At 44.1% G+C, this 19,611-nt stretch overlaps 1 protein-coding gene across 2 annotated transcripts in view; it reads left to right on the top strand.

Moving 5' to 3' along the window:
- The first annotated feature begins 526 nt into the window (after positions 1-526).
- Positions 527-19,611, top strand: part of Sbspon (somatomedin B and thrombospondin type 1 domain containing) — a 32,938-nt gene continuing 13,853 nt past the window's right edge. For both annotated transcript variants that reach the window (XM_029483482.2, XM_021175817.3), the window contains exons 1-2: positions 527-802; positions 9,482-9,676. In XM_029483482.2, the coding sequence (XP_029339342.1) occupies positions 589-802; positions 9,482-9,676 (409 nt within the window). In that variant the 5' untranslated portion in view covers positions 527-588. The remainder of the gene's footprint in view (positions 803-9,481; positions 9,677-19,611) is intronic.

Below are 19,611 nucleotides of genomic sequence, written 5' to 3'. Positions count from 1 at the left end.
GGCTTTAACAAAAAACAGAGTACAGTTTCTACTTTATCATTTTCTTCGTATTCATTAATTTGCCCTTTAAGTGAAGCAAAGTAGCAGTTTTTTTCTGGGTGAGAAAAAGCCACTATAAAAATGCTGCAGAAAGATACTTCTCTGTGCCCGACAGGGCCCAAGAGAGTTGGCGAAGCAGTTGGGAAAAGCCTCCGAGGACTTTCTTGAGCGAGCTGGGGCGCTTGGGGGTCGCCCGGGTGCACAGGGGCTGCATTTTCTGGCGGCTTTCCGGGTGCAAACAGGCACGGGCTACCGCGTCCCCAGACCTAAGGAGGCAGAGTTTGGATCCTGGGGAGAGTGGCCGGGGGCGGGCTGCGCGAGCACCTGGGGCGGTCGGGGGTCTGCTGGTGGCCAGGAGGAGAAGCGCATCCCACCTGGGCCCCAGTGCCACCCGCCCAGAGCCCGCCGAGCGGGCGCACAGCCAGGGCAGCCGAGGGGCGGTGCGGAAGGGCGGAGGGCCGAGGGCGGGGGCTGCTGCTGTCGGAGTTGCTGAGCGCTTGCCCGAGGCTCTAGCTGGGTCCGTTTGCAAGTGTAGCGGCAGCTCTGGCCATGAAGACCCTGTGGATGGTGCTGTGCGCTCTGGCGCGGCTGTGGCCCGGGGCCCTGGCTGGCTGTGCAGAGGCCGGCCGCTGCTGCCCTGGCCGGGACCCAGCCTGCTTCGCCCGCGGCTGGAGGCTGGACAGGGTCTATGGAACATGCTTCTGTGACCAAGCCTGCCGTCTCACCGGGGACTGCTGCTTCGACTACGACAGGGCGTGCCCAGGTGGGTGGCTGGGCGCCGGGAGGGACCGCAAGTAAGCCAGGAATCTTCTGGTCGCTTCCAGGCCAGTCCAGTATCAGCCTTCGCAATCCCAGTACCCCCACCCCTACCCCAACTCCTGCTCAATTCCAGGCTTCCCAGTCGGCTTCATCTAACGTCCCCGTCCCCGAAGCACACCCTCTAACATATGTGGGGATCACCTCTGGGATGTATTCTGTGACTCAAGAACTCTAGCTTCATGGTGTCACCTGGGGCCTGGAAGGATGGTGCTGACAGTTGTCAGGGGTGTGTCCCTGGACCAGCCGTCATCACACTCATTCTGTCAACCTCATAAAGTTTGGGGATAGAGAAAATTAACAAGGCCAGGAAGATGAGACTGTCTCACTTTGTATCAAGCTTGCCCTGGGAGGGGCCTCCACTTTCTTAGAGGTCTGAGGTGTTCTGTGGTGGGCTCCAACATGGATCACCGCTGTTTCCTGTGAGGAGGTTTTCTGTGCTCTTGGAACTGTCTTTAGGATACTTTCCTTACTCAAGTCTCTGTAGTGTTTGATCCAGCCAGCTTTCCTTTAGCATGAGATTTTTTTCTTATCTAACATTCCCATAGCATCTCACAGTTCTTTACCCCTTGGTAGGATTCTGTCAACGCAGGTTTAATTGAACTTAAAGGTAAAGGAAGAAATGAGAAACAAAGTCCTGAAAAACAAGCCGTGCCCAAGAAGTCAGCTCTGAAAACCAAAGCAGCTTTGCTCCTTGCTAATCAGATCAGTCCCAAAGTTGTCCATATGATAGGGTTTGTCCTCACACAAGTCCTAGGAAACTTCTGAGGAGAGGACCCAAGGGCTGAGCCACACTCCAGGAAAGAGAGGCCCAGTAGCAACAAGGCCTCTCTTGCCTCTTTGCTAAGAGCCTATCAATCCCAGGCAGGTCAGTCACCAACCATGATACTGTGGAAGGGCACAGCCAAAAAACCTCCAAGATTTACTGGCGGATGCCCTTTTTGATAAGTTCTCCCCCCAATCCTGTTACAAGTCATCTTGCCTCAGACTAAAAGAAGTTGGAAAAGTCAATTAACCAGAAAATGCAGTGAGTCTGAGCCATGTGTCCCCTTCCCTGGCAACACCCGAAACTGAGTGTCTCAGCTACGTCTCCCTGGGTCTTCCGAGGCACTCATTCTTGAGGGGCTTGCCTATGTATTGATCATAGAGTCCTGTAGCCTTTGGTTTGTAGTAAGCACAGGGATGGTGGGACACTGAAGATGCAGTCTCTACTCCTTAGGAAGTCACTGTGTACCAGAAGCACGGGAGATACCACATGTACACTGTACAGAAAGCTCCCTCTTCCTGCAGGGGACACTGTCCATGACAGCCAGGGATGCCCAACCCCAGGATTGGTTTTGATTTGTTCCTGGGTGTCCTTTCCTACAGTACCGGGGTTCATCTGTCCTTGTGCGTTTTATGCTGTGGCACTTCTCATGTAGCTACTTTTTACTCTATGGCTCTATGTGAGTGAACTAAAGCCCCCTAATACCACCACAGTGGGCTCCAGAAGGCTAATGGGCAGTCGTGTGCACAGGACTAACACGATTGACAGGGGATGAGTAGTGCTCAGAAAGAAACAGGAGCAGGGCAGCGTTGAGATTTCCTCATGCGACTTGGAAATGCATGAGTGAAAATGTATTAGCTACTTTTGGAATTTTCCATTTCATATTTTCAAACAGTAGCTGGCTACAGATATTTAGGACAGAAAAACTAGGGGTAGTGGGGGAGACTTTTACCAAAACAGGTCATCAGGAAGACAGTTTGGAAAGAGATACTTAGAAGATCTGTGGAAAGTCTTAGAACATCCCTGTCCAGTTATCCCTAGGAAGCTTCTGTCAGGCTCTGCAGCTAACAGAGTGGACACAACCAGGGAGAGAGAGAGAGAGAGAGAGAGAGAGAGAGAGAGAGAGAGAGAGAGAGAGAGAGAGAGAGAGAGAGAGAGAGAGAGAGAGAGAGAGAGAGATTCCTCTTTGGAGGAATTGGGAGGAGGGGAGTGCCATGAGAGGAACTTTATTATTATTGTTGTTGTTGTTGTTGTTGTTATTGTTGTTGTTTACGGTCTCTCTCTATAGCTCTGCTGTCCTCAGACTCACAGAGATCTGCCTGACTCTGCCTTCAGACTGCTGGGACTAAAGATGTATGCTAGCACACTGGGCTGAACTTTGTTTCTAAGAGATTGGACAGATCTAGGCTGAATCACAAACCCTCCCAGTCATTATCTGGCCACAGAGAAGCGATACAGTCTCTTTTTAGCCTGGGCTGTAGAAATAGTAAAATCATGTTGGATCAGGAATTTATTGGGTAGATTAAGGAGATTAAGTAAGCTTACCATTTTATGAAGAACTCAAAGGCAAATCACAGAAACTGCACGCCTTCCAGGAAGGTTGTGGGTGATAGAGGAAGTAAAGCCAGAGAAGGGTTAGTGTGTGGCAGAATTCAAAAGCATGTCCAAGAGTCCTACATGTACTTTCTTAGGGGTCAACAGAGGGCTATGCAGGCTAAGGAATAGCAGAGCAATAAGGCCCCTTACTGGTGCATGCTCTAGTCAGAAGTTTCTTGTGAAGACACAAAGGAAATAGCAGCCATTGGAAGCTGGCTACTTTGTGAGTCTGCTTATGCATTGCAGGGGAAGGATAAGGGATGGAGGCAGAAGCAGGGCAGAGCTGAGAGGCCCAGCCTCCTCAGCCCTAGGGGAGCTACTGTGGGTCAGGATTGCTGTGGGCCTGCCTCCACAGGCCAGAGCTAGATTTGCAGCTAGAAGCTGCCTGTGATAGCAACACTGGATGCTCCTTGAATTTTCCCTCCAAATATTTATTATTTGGGATCCCTGCCCTCTCTAAAATAGGCATAATGTCATGGTTTTGTCCTTAATGTTAAAGACTCCTGGGTTTAACCTTTACTCGGCCATCCACTGCCCTTCTGGCTTTGGAGAGTGTCTACGGGGTGTCTTGGGGCTCAAAGTTTCTTCTGTGTAAAAAGGAAAATGAGAAGAACACCGCAGGGGGCTGCCAACTGGTTCCTAGAAGGTAATACCTGAGAAACCTGGAACCACAGTCAGCTCTAGGTTCCAGGCCTACCTGCTCCCCTGCTCCATGGAATCTTTGAACCACTATGAGTGAGTGAGTTAAGAATGACATCTTCAGGATGTCATTTAATGGTAGAGCATTTGCCTGGAGTGGGCAGGTCTTAAGTTTGGTCACCAGCATCACAATTTATTTTTCTTTTTTGTAAAAATCTACTCCAGACCCTGGGGAGAAAGGACACCCAAATTAAGTATGTACATTGATATTTATATATGTACATCTCACTAAGATCAGGGAAGGCCTGAACTCAGCAACTCCTCTGACTCAGGACATTGGGGGAAGTGCAGTTGCCCTGTGTTACCGATGTACAAATGCCAAAGCTGAAATATGCAAGTTCACAGGAATGAGGATAGTGCTAAGGCTGGAAACTTGATCTCAGGTTGTGACTAGCCACTTCTTTGAATGGAATTTGTGGTGACTACATACATTTTCCTAGACACAGCAAAGTCTAGAGTCCCAGGCTACTCGGTACTCACAGCTGTCTCATCGATCAGACTCTGTTCTTGTACAACTTTGGGCTTCCTACCCTTACTTTCTGAAGCCCTTTGGCTGACAATAGGACCAATGTGATTTCCAGGATAGCCAGGGATACATAGAGAAAGTCTGTCTCAAAAACCCCAGAACCAACTAACCAAACAAACAAATAAACAAAGCAAAACAAAACAAAAAACTCTCCACTGGATATATACATATATATATATATATATATATATATATATATATATATATATATATATATCAAGAGAGGAACAGACCCAGATTTAAGCTATCCTGCCGGGGAAGAATTTAGTGGGAATCTTGCTTGCCTGGTACCTCTCCCAAGCTGCTAACTCAGGACTGGGTTCTTCTGACCTTAATGGTAAAATCATCGAAACAGTGGGCTATATTGGATCCTTCACAGAAATGTAGCAAAGAGGTAGACATATACATAGCAATTATTAATTCACATAGGACAGGGCAAAACCTGAATAGTGTCTGTGTCTTCTCCCAGATCTCTGGGGAGTCCAGGAAACAAACTGCCTGAAATCCAATGGGGGGAGGGGCACTGTGCTTATGAACACGGCCTCCCAACCAACAGAGAGGAAGGATGGCTTAGATGGTGAGGACTGAGCAAGCTGAAGCTTGTCCAACCAGCACAGTGTGAGAGGGAAGCTGCGTAGGGCCTGCCACCCTGACTTAGCAATGGTGGCCTACAGTCTCAGGTGGCATTTACCCTGGGCCAGCACCCCTCCCTACATCCACCCACAAGTATCTGGGACTCCCAGTACACACTGATACTCAGCCCTTTGTGGGGATTTGAAAGTTAATTGGGATAAGAGCAAATAACTTATTTTGTCAAGGACTAATCTTAGACAATAAGAACAAGAATTGACATAGTGATTCTGTGACACTTGGAGCTGTGAAAAGGCACCAAACCAACCAAACAAATGCTGGGCATGAGACACAGATTTAAAGAATTTTTGAGAGGCTAAATTCGGTCAGAAAATACTCCCTGGTGTCAGCTCTTAAAGTCAAACTCAAGACCATATCACAGAAGTATGAGTTAGTGACATGGTCGTTTTCATGCTATAGCATTGTCCAAATTTTAACATTTGAAACAAATGCATTTTAAAATCAAAGTATTAAGTACTGTTCAAGTTCAACACATGGAAGACTGAGTTAGACTTAGGGATGAAGAAGTCTGGGGAGGACGCGAGGCAAAGAAAGCTTGGAGGAGTCCTTCACAGCCTGTTACAAGCCTGGGAGTCTCTTTGAATGTCTTCTGGAATGTTGGTTTCTCTGATTCCTTGATGACATGATATGGACATTTCTGTTGGACCATACCTTCCCATTCTATAGGCAGAGACCTCTAACACAATGTTCACTATCTAAGCAAGAATGGGCAGAAATTCTCAATCCCCTTGCCTCAGCCTTCAAGTGGTGAGATGACAGGTGTGCTCTGCCATGCCTGGCTACTGGTCAGTTAGCTTCTGACCAGGGTACTAAGGTCCCTGGTCTCTTCAAGTAGTACCAAGAAGATTGGATATCCAAATGCAAATGAATAGAGATGGATGCCTAACAAACTATAAACTTATGGGAGAAATCATTGGCACAATTCTTCACGATGTTGGAGTTGTGAGTCAATGCATAGCCTGATACCGAGCCCAAAGCATGTGTGACATCCACAACAAAATAGGTAAGTTAATCTTCATTGGATTAAAAAATATTTTTGTATGAAAAGACACCAGCAAGAAAGAAAAAAGACACACCATAAGAATGGAGGAAAATATGTGAAAATTATCAACTTTAAAAGGAGTTACTGTTCACCTTACAATTCCATGGCAATAGAAAGTTAAAACTTCAATTCAAAATGGTCAAAACACTTGAATAGAGAATTCTAAGTAGTCCACATATTTGCTCAGTATCTTAATCACAATGATGAGGCTATTAATATGTTATCTATTAATATGTTACCTACTTCAGATACATTCAAAAGGAGAGTGCTCATCAGGAGATGAGCCGTTCAAGGGGGTGTTTTCATGGTGAATGTGGCAAGACCAGAATGGCTCATCTGTCTCTGAGGGGAGCTGACATGTGATATACACCAATGGGTTTTTAGATGGTAAATGAAGCATGCTTTAAAATACTTTTTTAAAAATTGAGCTTTCAATTGCATGTACACTTTTTAGACCAGGTATAAGATGTTTTTATGTGTGAACTGTCAGAAGTTTTCAAAAGTCAGAGGGATTGTGTATAAATGGTACTATATGTCTGGAGGGCAATAGGGAAAGGGGGTCTTATTTTGTAGAAAAGAAAGTTTTGTCTTCTAGCGCAGGAATATGTCTATAACACCTGGATTCCTGAGGCTCAGGCGGCTGCTAATATGCTGAGGTACCTTTCATCCCTGCAATTGGGAGACAGAGGCAGAGAGGCAGGAGCAGGCACATCTCTGTGAGTCTAAAGCCAGCTTGGTTTGCAAAGTAGGTTTCAGGAAAGCCAGAGCTATGTAAAGAGACCTGTCTCAACACAACACAACACACAACACAACATGACACAACACAGCTCAGGCGGAAGCTATGCTCAGCTTAGGAACTGGAGCTGAGCCCCCTTTCCCCGAGGGGCACAACAGCTGAATAACACTGCATTTCTAGTTTTAGATTTTTTTGAGGAGCCTCCACGCTGATTTGCATAGTGGCTGTACCAGTTATTTCTCTAGTTACAATAATGAATTAGGGTGGCTCTTCCCCCACATCCTTGCCAGCATTTACAGTCATTTGTTGTCTTGATAATAGCTATTCTCACTGGAGTATGATTTTAATTTGCATTCCCCTGATGGCAAAGGATGTTGAACACTTTTATAATTTCTTAGTCATTTGTGCTTCTTTTGATAACTGTTCAGTTTCATAAACCATTTTATTTGTTTGTTTGTCTACTTACTTAGCCCAAGACCCAGCCACACCACTTACTTAATTGGGGAGGGAATGCAAAGGTAAACAAAGTGTAGAAAGGAAATTGAAAGGTAGAGGAATTGGTTAATAAAAACAAACATCTTTCATCTCTTCCTAATCTTGTTGATTGTGGGAGTACAGCAATCGCCCCATAAGCCACATGAACTTTGATCTCAGTTAGACAAGGATGGTTTACTGAATGCACACCCCAAAAATGATCTACCAGAGCAACAGTTCAAAGCTGTGAGCTGGACATTTCTCAGGACCAGCTCATAAAGGCTTAACCCATAAAACCCTCGATGAGCTCATATGCAGGTGCTGGAAGTGCTGCCCAGTGGTCAGCCCTGACTCAAGCCATTTAGGACATAGCGATCCATATTGACCTTTAATTTGATGGGTCCTATGTGAAGCTTATAGTTATGGGATTTCTTAAGATTAACAAACCTCATAACATAAAGAACATAATAGGGCATGTGGTTGGCATGACCTTGCTCAGAGTCAAGTAATTTTTCTGCATCAATGACTGGCAGGCATATTACAGCAAGAAAATGAATAGCTGGCGGGCATGGAACAAAATGGCTACAGCTATGCTAGGGGCGCAGGCCTCAACACTGATAACAGACAGTGTGCATAGACCATTTATTAACCTGTTTTCTTGATGTCTGATTTCTAAGTTCTTTGCATATTCTAGGCACTAATTCTGTCAAGTGCATGATTGGCAAAGATCGTCTCCTCTGTTGTAGGCTGCCTCTTCACTCCAGTAACAGTAGCTTTTATATTTGTATGATCCTACAATCTCTGTTTTGAGCCTTATTTCCTGGAGGCCTATTCAGAAAGTCCTTCTGTGACTTCATCTTTCCAGCGTACTCTCTTCTTTATCTTGTAGTGCTTTCAGAGTTTGACACGGAGATGGCTGAGCCACTGGAATAGATTTTTATGCGGAGTGAGAGATAAGGATCCTATTCCATCTTTCTACATGTAGATATCCAAATTTCCCAGAATCGTTTGAAGAGCAAAATAGTGGAAAAACATCCAGATTTTATATGACAGCTGGCAGGGTGGGGGTCTGAGCCCATGCAGGCTGTCAAGATTTGTCCAGAACTAGCTGCCCTGGCTGGAGGTGAGTCTGGGGAAGAGAAACATTAAGGCCTTTTTACCCAACAGCAACCTTTCTGATTACCCAGCCAGCATCTTTCTGTTTAGGGCAGTGTCACCAGCACTGCCTGTTTAGGGAAACAGGGCTTTGGGACCTTGACAGCTATCTGTTCTTCAGTGTGTACTTCTGTTTTCTTTGTCAAAAATGAGGTGGCTGTAGTTCCATGGACTTCTATAAGGGACCTTATTCTGTTACACAGACCTATGTGTCCAGTTTGGTTTTGTTACTATTGACTTACATCTTATCACTGTATTTTCTACAAGGATTGATTAGGAAGTGCTGGACTTATTAATGGATAAGGTAGATTTTTGTTTTTTATAATTATTTTCTCTGAGTTTTTACAGTGAATGTATATTACTTTTGATAGTGTTCTGGGAAGGGAGGAAGAGGTGACAGAGAAAGGTGTAGTGATGCAGTTAGGAGAAATAAGTCCCAATGTTCTCTAGTATTGCTGCATGATTGTGGCTGTTAACAGTCTTTTATTCGAAAATGGCTATTAGTTCCACCTACAGGAAATGCTCAATGTTTAAGAAAATCGATTTACCAGTGACTAATTCGATCATTATACACTTGTACACATAAATATGTACACGTGAAAATATAATCTGGAAACAAAATCACGTTTAAAAATTAGTTGCTGGGATAAAAGTTACTATTAGGCAGGCAAACACACACACACACACACACACACGAGTATAAACTCAGGAGTATGAGGAAGTATTTTGTAGAAATTTACCTGTGTGTCCCTGGCCAACCCTCAGCATCCGGACCTAAGCAGAAGCACATGATTATCAGTTAACCATCAGGCTGGGTGGAGTTCATATCTCTGAGACCTGCTGTGTTCCCAGATACAGGTCATGGCTAAATTTACGAAGTTTACACAGCTAGATAGATTCCATCGTCGGTGTGGGCAGGAACAACCTGGCAGGTGGGCTGGGTTTACTCATGTGTGTGCATGTTGTCATTCTGTTTTCCAGCTCGCCCTTGCTTTGTGGGAGAATGGAGTCCCTGGAGTGGCTGCGCAGGTCAGTGCCAGCCCACCACGCGTGTGCGCAGGCGTTCAGTGCGTCAGGAACCACTAAACGGAGGGGCGCCCTGCCCACCCCTGGAAGAGAGAGCTGGCTGCCTGGAGTACTCCTCATCACAGAGGCAGGATTGCGGGCACTCCTTTGGTACTGGTGTTCTCATGGCTGCTGTCTTTGTTGCTTTTGATGACTTTTTACCACTTCCTGAAAGATCATATGGTGCTCAGGGAAAGTTCCATGAGCTTCAGGGAGGAGGATGGACCAGTCTGCCCAACGTAGATAGGCAGTTCAGGAAATGCTTATTAAAGCTATGAGTAGCCAGCTGCACAAATGCCTCTCTTTCCCTTGCTTCCCTCGGGGTTTTTGGTTTTTGTGATTGTTTTTAAGGCAATGGTCCTTTCAGTTTTGCATGGACTCAGTAATCAACACACGAGCATACCGCCAACTGCCTGACCTTTCCCCTCTTGTTGGGCACTGAACTATATACTAGTTAAGTACTCTACCACTGAGCAACACTCCAGCAGTCACACGCATGAGTATGAATCTTCCTCCAGCATTTGGTTTTTTGGCAACCACTCAACATAACGACAGAGGAAGTTAGACATATCATACAGGAAAGCAGTCATCTAGCCAGGGTAACCTTTTCACTTTCATCGTGATTTTGTTAATCCCACTGGGTGAGAATAATACCATCACTACGATTTTGAGCCAAATTTGAAACAAGCCTTAATAAATACTGGCCAGGACGGTGGATACTGGGCAGATCCATACCCAGGATTCCCAGAGAATGGCCCTGAATTCAACATTAGTCAGATACTAATAAAGGCAAACCCCTCAAGGTTATATACTTCCTGTCATGTATCTGCCATTTACGTGTGACCAAATACGTCCTGTGTTGGGGCAACCAATCTTGTTTACTGAAATGAAGACATACAACTCGTTATCTTCCATGCACAGCAGCCTCCAGCATTCTGGGGCGTTCTCTGTCCTTGGGCAAGTGAGACTTACAGGGTAGAGGTGTTTTTGTTTTATAGATCTCTCTAGCACAGTAGTTAAAGACTTAAAACATAACCTGAGCCTCATACTTTCTGATTAAACAGGACTTTTAATTTATGCACTCACAAATATGAAAAATGGAAGAAAATTGATACATTTCTAAACAGTGATAAAATGATCTTTTGAGACATCCGCCTCTCCTTTCTGGCTGACTGCACGGGTGCCGATGTGGTCAGATTTGTGAGTCAGCTGAGAAGAGTATTTTGTCCAAGTGCAGGGCCAGGCACCTGCACTCTAAGCTACACCAGGCCAGAAAGAGAGATCATTAAAGCAAACAATTCAAGGCCACCTTGAACAACATCATCAGAGCCCATGTCAACAAACAAGCAAACAAACACACAAACAAAAAGAAACAAAAAGAAAAACGGATATGATGTGGTGTAGCTAATGAAGCGGGTGAAGAAGCTGGTTCACTAATGCACCAGAAACTGTGTGAGTCTTACAAAGAGGTAAGCAGAGGCCAGCACCAGTGTGTTGCTCTGGACTGAATCCAGTGCAGCAAAACATTGGCTTTCCTGGGTAGAAAACATCGTATGTTTTGTATAAACCTGGAAATTTTTACGTCAATGTGATCTTTATCAAACAATTTCATTCATTCTTTTTTTTTTTCCCACATACTCTTATTTATTTGTTGAATGTCAATTTGGTGAGAAACATGGGCTGTGTGGTGGGTTATCGTGGGGAGGAAAGTTTACGTGAGGCCCAAAGTCTTGGTTATTTCTGTTGAGTCGGGAGGGACATAAACATCCGATGATCCCAGGAAATTAATCCTAGAAAGTTGCATCTGTGCTAATTTGTCATCCAAGGAGCTGTAAGCAGGAATAATACTGATTTCCTTTCGTCTTGAGGGACAGGAGTTTTGTCTTTTGTTTTTCTGTTTTTGTTTTTTTGGAGATGAGGCCAAGAAATCCTGAGCTGCCCAGAAGAAAGACCAGCTTGCTTAAACCTGATAGTCAGTTGTACACAGATGTAAGGGCTGATTAAAGCTAACATAGGACCACAAGAGACCAACCTGAACAGCCAGTGCTTGAGCAGGGTATGTGGAAGGTAACTCCTCAAGCATGGCAGCCTGGGGTCTACAATATAAGGCCCTGTCTCATCAGTGGATATGGGGTGTGGTGCCACAGGTGGGCAAATGAGCCCTAAATGCTAAAAAACTGCTTCTTTGATTGTTTAAGCTGCGTGTATTCATGTGTTCAGGAACACATGTATGTGCGTGTATATATGTTCATGTGTGCATGCATGTGGAGGTCAAAGGATAGCCTCCGATGTAATCCCTCAGGCACCATTTTCCATGTCCTTTCAATAAGATCTCTCACTAACCTGGAACTGACTGAGCAATTAAACTAGGTTTAATTGAGCCCCAGGGGTCTGCCTCTATGCTTCTCTGGAGCTAGCTAGTATTCCAAGTGTAGAGCCCACTCCCCACCCCCAACCCCAAACTCAAGTCCTCAAGCACTTCACTGACTGAATTGCTCCTCAAGCCCTTCTTTGGCTATTTAAAAACTGAATGTGGAAAATTTGGGGGTTGGTGCCAGCAAGTTTTTGAACTAGAGAGAACTCTATTTTTGGATTCTTGTCTTTTTCCAAAGAGCCTTGGAAAGTCACTGAGGTGTTCTCTGCAGGGACCATTGTAATCAGACCTGGGGTTGGAAAGGGTCACAGTGGACGGCTTTGGTGGAGGTCTGTCACTGATGTGGTCATCACATTAAGCTCAGGGAAAGATAATTATGCAGCTCTAAAGGGGGCATTCACAGAAGAGATTACAGGGCACAGTCCATAATGAGTCCAGGCCCTCGGCAGAGACACAACACAAGACAATGTGATTGTTGTGTGACTGTTGGTTTCGGTGGCTCTACCTAGCAAGAAGAGCATCTACTCTATTCATTCATAGTATTGGGGTGTAGGAGGGGTTTCTCAATACCCAAGCCATTGCACTCCCCAGTCTTGAGTCTCTAACTTACACCCAGGGGACAATGTGCCCCAGAACGTCAGAGCCCTGGGCATCTCTCTTCTGCCTAGAGGTGCTTACTTCTTGTCCAGCAGCTCCAGATCTGCCTCCTAACTCCTTTTCCACATGGTCCCAAATCTCCATCGCATAGCTCCTGCCAGCATACGCCACTGAGGATTTGATGTAATGGTCTTTTGCTTCTTGAAGCTGCTAGTGGTCTTGGTTTACACTGGTGTAGACTTTGTGTTTACACTCCCTTCCTAAATGCTAAGTGCCATTTGCAAAGAAGAGGGACACCATCACAGTTTTAGTCCTGACTTTAGTCCCAAGGTTAATCTCCGTCCATTCCCCCCCCTCGGGGGGGGGCGGGGGAGGTAATTTGCAGTAGTGATTCCAGTTACAGGCTGGCTGGGGAACAGAATGCCTGTTGTATATTGTACTGCAGTGGTTCCTAACATGGGACCCTGGACCAGGAGTGTCTGGACCATTTAGAAACTCATTAGAAATACAACTTTCTGGGGACTGACCCAGAACTGTGGGTCCAGAATACCTGGGGTGGGTTAAGAATTCTGTCTGAATTGTAACACACCTTTTTGGATTGACCAATGATCACTAGAGTTTCAGAATATACCAACATGGCCATGCACCCCTGCCTGTGTCATGGCTAGCAAAAGTTTCCAAAGTGCATCTTCTTTTGTAATAATAATGTGAACAAATAGGAATTTGTTTTCTCTACCAAAGGACCTTTCAGAACTAATGATGATTGGGTCATCCATTCTGCAAAGGATATAGAATATTCAGGGTTTCCCCACCATGTGTTTAATTAAACAAGTCTCCCCACTTGAGAAGCAACTCAGTAAAATCACTGATGTTCACAAATATGTGTGAGAAGATGCACAATTAGGGGAAGAGGCAAGTGAGAGGCAGGACATCTGGTTTGGTGGATTCTTCAGCGCCTGCTTCACACCAGCTCCTGTTCCTTCAGACTCTGAGCTTAGAGAGAAGTCCTCGCTAAGGAGCACACTGCTCTCACAGACTTGAAGGCTGGTTCTCCTCCATCAGGACAGATCCTCCTCTTCAGCAAAACACATAGCCTCAGAAAGGATGAAAATGGAAAAGTATCAGGGAGAAAGGGGACACCTGCCCAGCAAGCCAGATCAATGTAATCAAGCCTGGTGATTAGAGGAGAGGCATGTGTCACGGCCAGGTCACACACTCATTCATTAAATACTCACCGAGTACTTGCTTCCTGCCATGACTGTGGTATGTTTTAGAGATCCAAACCCAAACAACAAGTGTATCCCAGCATGCGGCAGCTCAGGCTCACGAGCACTGTTCTAAGAAGATTCCTGGGCTGGAGGTCGATTGTTCCTGCAAGTTCTCCTCTAACCTCTCCACACTCCCTCTGCCATGCACCAAGCACTACCCCCAATTTTAAAAGCCTGTGTGTGTGTGTGTGTGTGTGTGTGTGTTTTGGGTTGATGTGGGAGCATGGAGGAAAGCCCACCTCAGTGGAAGTGTATTTGTTCTGTCCTGTGGTGACATGTGTACCTAGTACTACCCTCTTGTACCTCTTCCACAATTCCTGTTCATGAAGCATGAGCCTTATCACATGGCATAGTTATACCTTGCATTTGAATGACACAGATATTTTTGGTTGCTTGCTTGTTTGTTTGTTTATTTTTGAAACAAGATCATGGTCATGTAGCCCAGGCTGGCCTCAAACTCTCTATGTACCTGTTGATGGTCTTGAACTTGTGATCCTCCTATTCTGATTGTGCTGGGATTGCAGACTTTGGTCACCTGCTGATATGTGCATGACTTGTTCAGAGAGCTCTCATAAGCATCCATGAGTCAGTTTTCAAAGAAATCATTCCTATGGCTGCTGTAACAAATTGCAAGAAACTTAGTGGCTTAATATAACACATAGGATGCAATTCAGGTCTACTTGGCCTAAAGCTAGTGGATCAGAAATGGTGTATTCCTTCCTGAAGGCTCTTTGGGGAAACCATTCAAGCCTGCTCATGGGTGAAAGGGGCTCCTTGATACACAGGGCCAGAAAGCACAACAGGCACATCTCCAGTTCCATAGGAGTACAAGTTGTAAGCGAGGAATGGAGCTTGTGTATTTAGCCAAAGAGAACCCTGAGCGTGATGTTGAACATACAGCCTGGGTTCTTCTTGCTGCTTTTCGTAAATCAGGAGTAAAAAGAGATACAAAAGGAGAAAAAAAATATTTAATCTTAATGGAATCAGGATTATGAGTTGGTTAATTCTCAGTTTATGAAAGACAGCAGCAATGGTGAAAACATTTGTTCTTAGGAAGGCAGGTTCTAGAAAAAAACAGCAATGCTGTGGCTGTAAGGTCAATTAACCTCTCTGAAAGCTGAGGTGCCACCAATTTAGTGACCTAAACAATTTATTATCTTACAGTTCTGGAGGTTAGGAATCAGACACAGGTTTTACCAGGCTGAGGAATCAGCGGGGCTGCATTCCTTCCTGGGATGTGAGGGGCCAGTCTCTTTTCGACATTTGTGGGCCTAGCCTGTATTGGCTAAACCATCTCTCCAGCTTGTTTTTCATCTTGTGGAGACTAACTACATTCCTTGTCTCATGGTCCTGTCCATTGGCACAGCTAACAACATTGTATCTACCTTCACCCTTCTTCTGAAATCACATCCCCCTTCCAGCAGATATTTTAAAATTCCCTAGTGATTACCTGGGATCCATTTAGAAGATGGAGAACCTTCCTATTTCAAATTCAACTGAGGAGTAACTTGAATCCCATCTGTATATTTAATCCCTCCTAGCTATGTAACATGACATGCATTCTGGAGATTCGAACTTGGAGATCTCAAGGGTATGGTCGCACCTTACTCATGATGCTCAGCTTACACACATGGAGACACGAAAGTTCCGGAAAGCTATTGATTGTTCATGGCTCTCAGGACTAAAATTTACACCTCATGGCTACAAATCCTGTGCTGCTTCCTCTGCATATTGTCATCATTAAAATTAGGATTACAAACTTTGGTGACTAAGTCAAAATATAAAAGCCCCATGAAGCCCGTTAACACAACTACTCTCTTCTAATAAGCTTTTCTCATTAAACTTAAGGTATATAATTATATTTTATCTAAAGAACAAATATAAAAAAACTAAGCTGCTGCACAATACTAAGGTTTATGAACATTTTCCTCCCCACAAAAGGTCAATGTGCATTAATAATAAACTATGTTTCTAGGTAGGGGCTACTTGCCAAATTTCCTCTTTATTCTCTTCGGTACTGTACACATGAAGCAGAGGTTCTAAGCCTGCTTTTGTGGCATGCCCTGTGTCAGAGGGCTTATGAAATTCTCAAAGCAAACTTGATTTACTTTCATGTTCAAAGGAAATATGTGCAGTGCTGTGCTTTTTTTTTTTAAGTGAAATTTGTTGTAAAAGTGAACAATGGTAGGTTCATAGGTTGCCAAATAGTTGGCAAATGGCCTCTGAGCAAAGATGATATTACATTTGAACAGGGCTGCCAACAAGGGAAAGGGAAAGGGGCAGTCTTTTATGGAGAGACTGTGTCCTGAGGCACCAGCTACATGCTTCCACACAGAAGCAGAGGTGGGACTGAAAGCAAAAATAACTTTAAAATTATTTACAATCCTCAAGATATGAAAATTAAACTTTTGGATTATTATTAAAGAGTGGCTTTGGTTCAAAGTGCTGTAGGCCATCTGGCTCCAAGATTCATGCAAGCATGTTGGGGTGGGGGATACCCTGGATCCAAACCTTGCAGCCACTGGGGTGGGAGAAGACAAGTTTCTCAGGAATGCTTTGCTTTTAAGATGTGTCATAAGTCAGGGGTGTTAGGCTCAGGCAAGATGATTCAGACTTGAAAACAAGCCTGGGCCACAAATCAAGACTCTTTCCCAAAACAAAGAAAGAAACAAATAACAACAACAATAAACATTATAACACAGATGATTAGCACAGAAACTAAACAAGAATGGGACTCCTGCAGGCCAGATTGGTCTTGAACCTCTGATTCTCATACATCTATCTCCTGAGTGATAGGATCACACACACACACACACACACACACACACACACACACACACACACACAGATATATGTTTGTGTGTATATGTGTTATATGTGTATGTTATATATATATATATAAATGCATGTTGTTGCTGCTGCTGTTTTCCAGTGCTAGAGATAGTCTCAGGGCTACATGCTAAAGAATGCTCTACTAACTGAGCTACATTCTCAACCCTTGGACAGTAAAGTCTAAAGACCAGAAGGTAAAAGCCAGACATGGTGCATGTGCGTATAATGCCAGTGTTGATAAGCTGGAGTCAAGTTGTTCTCTAGAGATCAGAGGCCACAGTGACCAAACAGCCTCTCTAGAGATCCCATCTCATAAAACAAGGCACACAGCTGCCCAGGATTGACATCTCAAGTTGTTCCTGACCTCCTTGTGCCTGGCACACATTCACATCTGGTCCTGGCTTTGTCTTTGAAAATTGCATATACCTTCCCATTTGGAAAGGTCAGTGCTTTCTGGGCTCACACATCTGCTTTTTCTTGTAGCCACTGCCCTCATCACTGGTGCTGCGGGTACAGTCAGAACTGAAGCCAAGAAAAGGGCTGAGGAGTTGGATAAAGGATTTGGTCTCTGACTAATCCTCCCCAAACACCCGACTCTGCTGCTTTTGTCTGGAAACATGTAAATAAAGGGTTACTCCTCTTAAAAGCAGAAAGAAAGAAAGAAAGAAAGAAAGAAAGAAAGAAAGAAAGAAAGAAAGAAAGAAAGAAAGAGAGGGGGGAGGGGGAGGGAGGGAGGGAGGGAGGAAGGAAAGAAAAAGAAAGAAAGAAAGAAAGAAAGAAAGAAAGAAAGAAAGAAAGGAAGGAAGGAAGAAAGAAAGGAGGGAAGGAAGAAAGAAAGAAAGAAAGAAAGAAAGAAAGAAAGAAAGAAAGGAAAAAAGAAAGAAAGAAAGAAAGAAAGGAGGGAAGGAAGAAAGGAAAAAAGAAAGAAAGAAAGGAGGGAAGGAAGAAAGGAAGAAAGAAAGAAAGGAGGGAAGGAAGAAAGGAAGAAAGAAAGAAAGAAAGAAAGAAAGAAAAAATGAGAGGAAGAAAGAATGAGAGGAAGAAAGAAAGAATGAGAGGAAGAAAGAAAGAGAGGGAAAAAGAGAGGAAGAGAAATAAAGAAAAAACAAAACAAAAGAAAATCTGAAAGAGAATTAAGGCCTGCCATCTTGTGGCAGTCAGGTGCCAGGAAAAATCAACAAGTAGTTTGAAGCTTTTTTTTCTTTTTCTTTTTAAACTAGCCCCCTCACACCAGTTTGCTCATGTTAATGATTTTAGCATTTCATAACCCAACTTTACCCACTATCTGCCCTTAACTAGATTGTTCAGTTTATTAAGCAAAAGGCAGGAGAGGCTATTGAGTTACTCATAGGCTCTGTCCATACAATCTGTAGATTCACCCAAGTTGGACTTGAAATATTTGAGGGAAAATTGTCTATACTGAACATATATAGCCATATGATGTGTGTGTGTGTGTGTGTGTGTGTGTGTGTGTGTGCATGCACATGTGCGTGCACATACAGAGGTTAGAGGTTGGCGTTTTGTGTCTTCCCAGTCTCTCTCCACCTTATCTTTTGAGACAGGCTTTCTCATTGAGCCTGGAGTTAGCTCACTGATTTAGCTGGACTCTCTCCCCAGTGCTAGGATTCTATAGGGACTGCTGCCATGCCTGGGTTAATGTGGTTGCTAAGGCATGGAGCCCAGGTCCAAACACTGTGCAGCAGTCATCACATTACCATCTGAGCCACCTTCCTGTCCAGACTCTTTCCCTGATATTATTTCTATCCACGACTTCTTAACCTTTTCTGCTTGTGACACCCTTTCAACCTCCAAATTTTTATTTCACCCCAAGTGGATACAAATATATGATAGGTAAATAAATAAAATGCTTACTGATAATAAACCAAAAGGAAATTTACTTTAAAATGGTTCTTTTATATATAATTTTACCATTTATTAAAGATGAAAGCAGATATACATACTAAGGAAGTAGATGTGCTTATTTATCTTCACATTAAAAATTAAGTCCTGGTTGAATATTTGATATATAGGACACAAAAAATCTTTGATATTTTTCAGAGTAGATTGATATTTTGATTTTATAACCATTAATGTTGAGCACACTGCTTCACATAAAAATGTTGTACCAAACAGCAGAAGTATGTTTAGGGCCATTTCAGAAATTGTGGGAAAATTTGTCCAATTCTGAAGTCAAAAACCACTCAATGACTTTTTCTTTTTAAAGGAAAGTCAAATCAGCTACCCAAACAACAATTTTTATTTATTTATATTTTTATTGGATATTTTCATTATTTACATTTCAAATGTTTTCCCATTTCCAGGTCTCCCCTTTGGAAACTCCCTATTCCATCCCCCTCCCCTGCCTCTATGAGAGTGCTCCTCTGCCCATCCACTTCCATCTTCTCATCCTGGCATTCTTCTACACTGAGGCATTGAACACCCTCAAGCCCAAGGGCCTCTCCTCCCACCAATGTTCTTCAAGGCCATCCTCTGCCACATATGTGGCCAGCTCCATGGGTTGCTCCATGTGTATTCTTTGGTTGGTGGTCCAGTCCCCAGGGATATGGCCTGTTGACACTGTTGCTCCCTCCATGGGGCTGCAAACCCCTTCAGCTCCTTCAGTCCCATCTCCAACTCCTCCATTGGGGACCCCGAGCTCAGTCCAATAGTTGGCTGCAAACCTCCACCTCTGTATTTGTCAGACTCTGGCAGAACTTCTTAGGAGAAATATCAGGCTTCCATCAACAAGCACTTCCTGGCATCCACAATCACTTCTGGGTTTAATGGCTATATATGGGATGGATCCCCAAGTTGGGCAGTCTTTGGATGGCCTTTCCTTCAGTCTTTCCTCCACACTTTGTTTCCATATTACTTCCTGTGAGTATTTTGTTTCCCCTTCTAAAAAGCACGGAAGCATCCACATTTTGGTCTTCTTCCTAGGATTCATATGGTCTGTAAATTGAACCTTGGGTATT

Source organism: Mus caroli, unplaced genomic scaffold, assembly GCF_978045245.1.
Source record: "Mus caroli unplaced genomic scaffold, Mus_caroli_1 scaffold_1, whole genome shotgun sequence".
Classification (NCBI taxonomy): Eukaryota; Metazoa; Chordata; class Mammalia; order Rodentia; family Muridae; genus Mus; species Mus caroli.
Note: the sequence above shows the minus strand (reverse complement) of the source record. Positions and strands in the feature narration are given on the sequence as shown.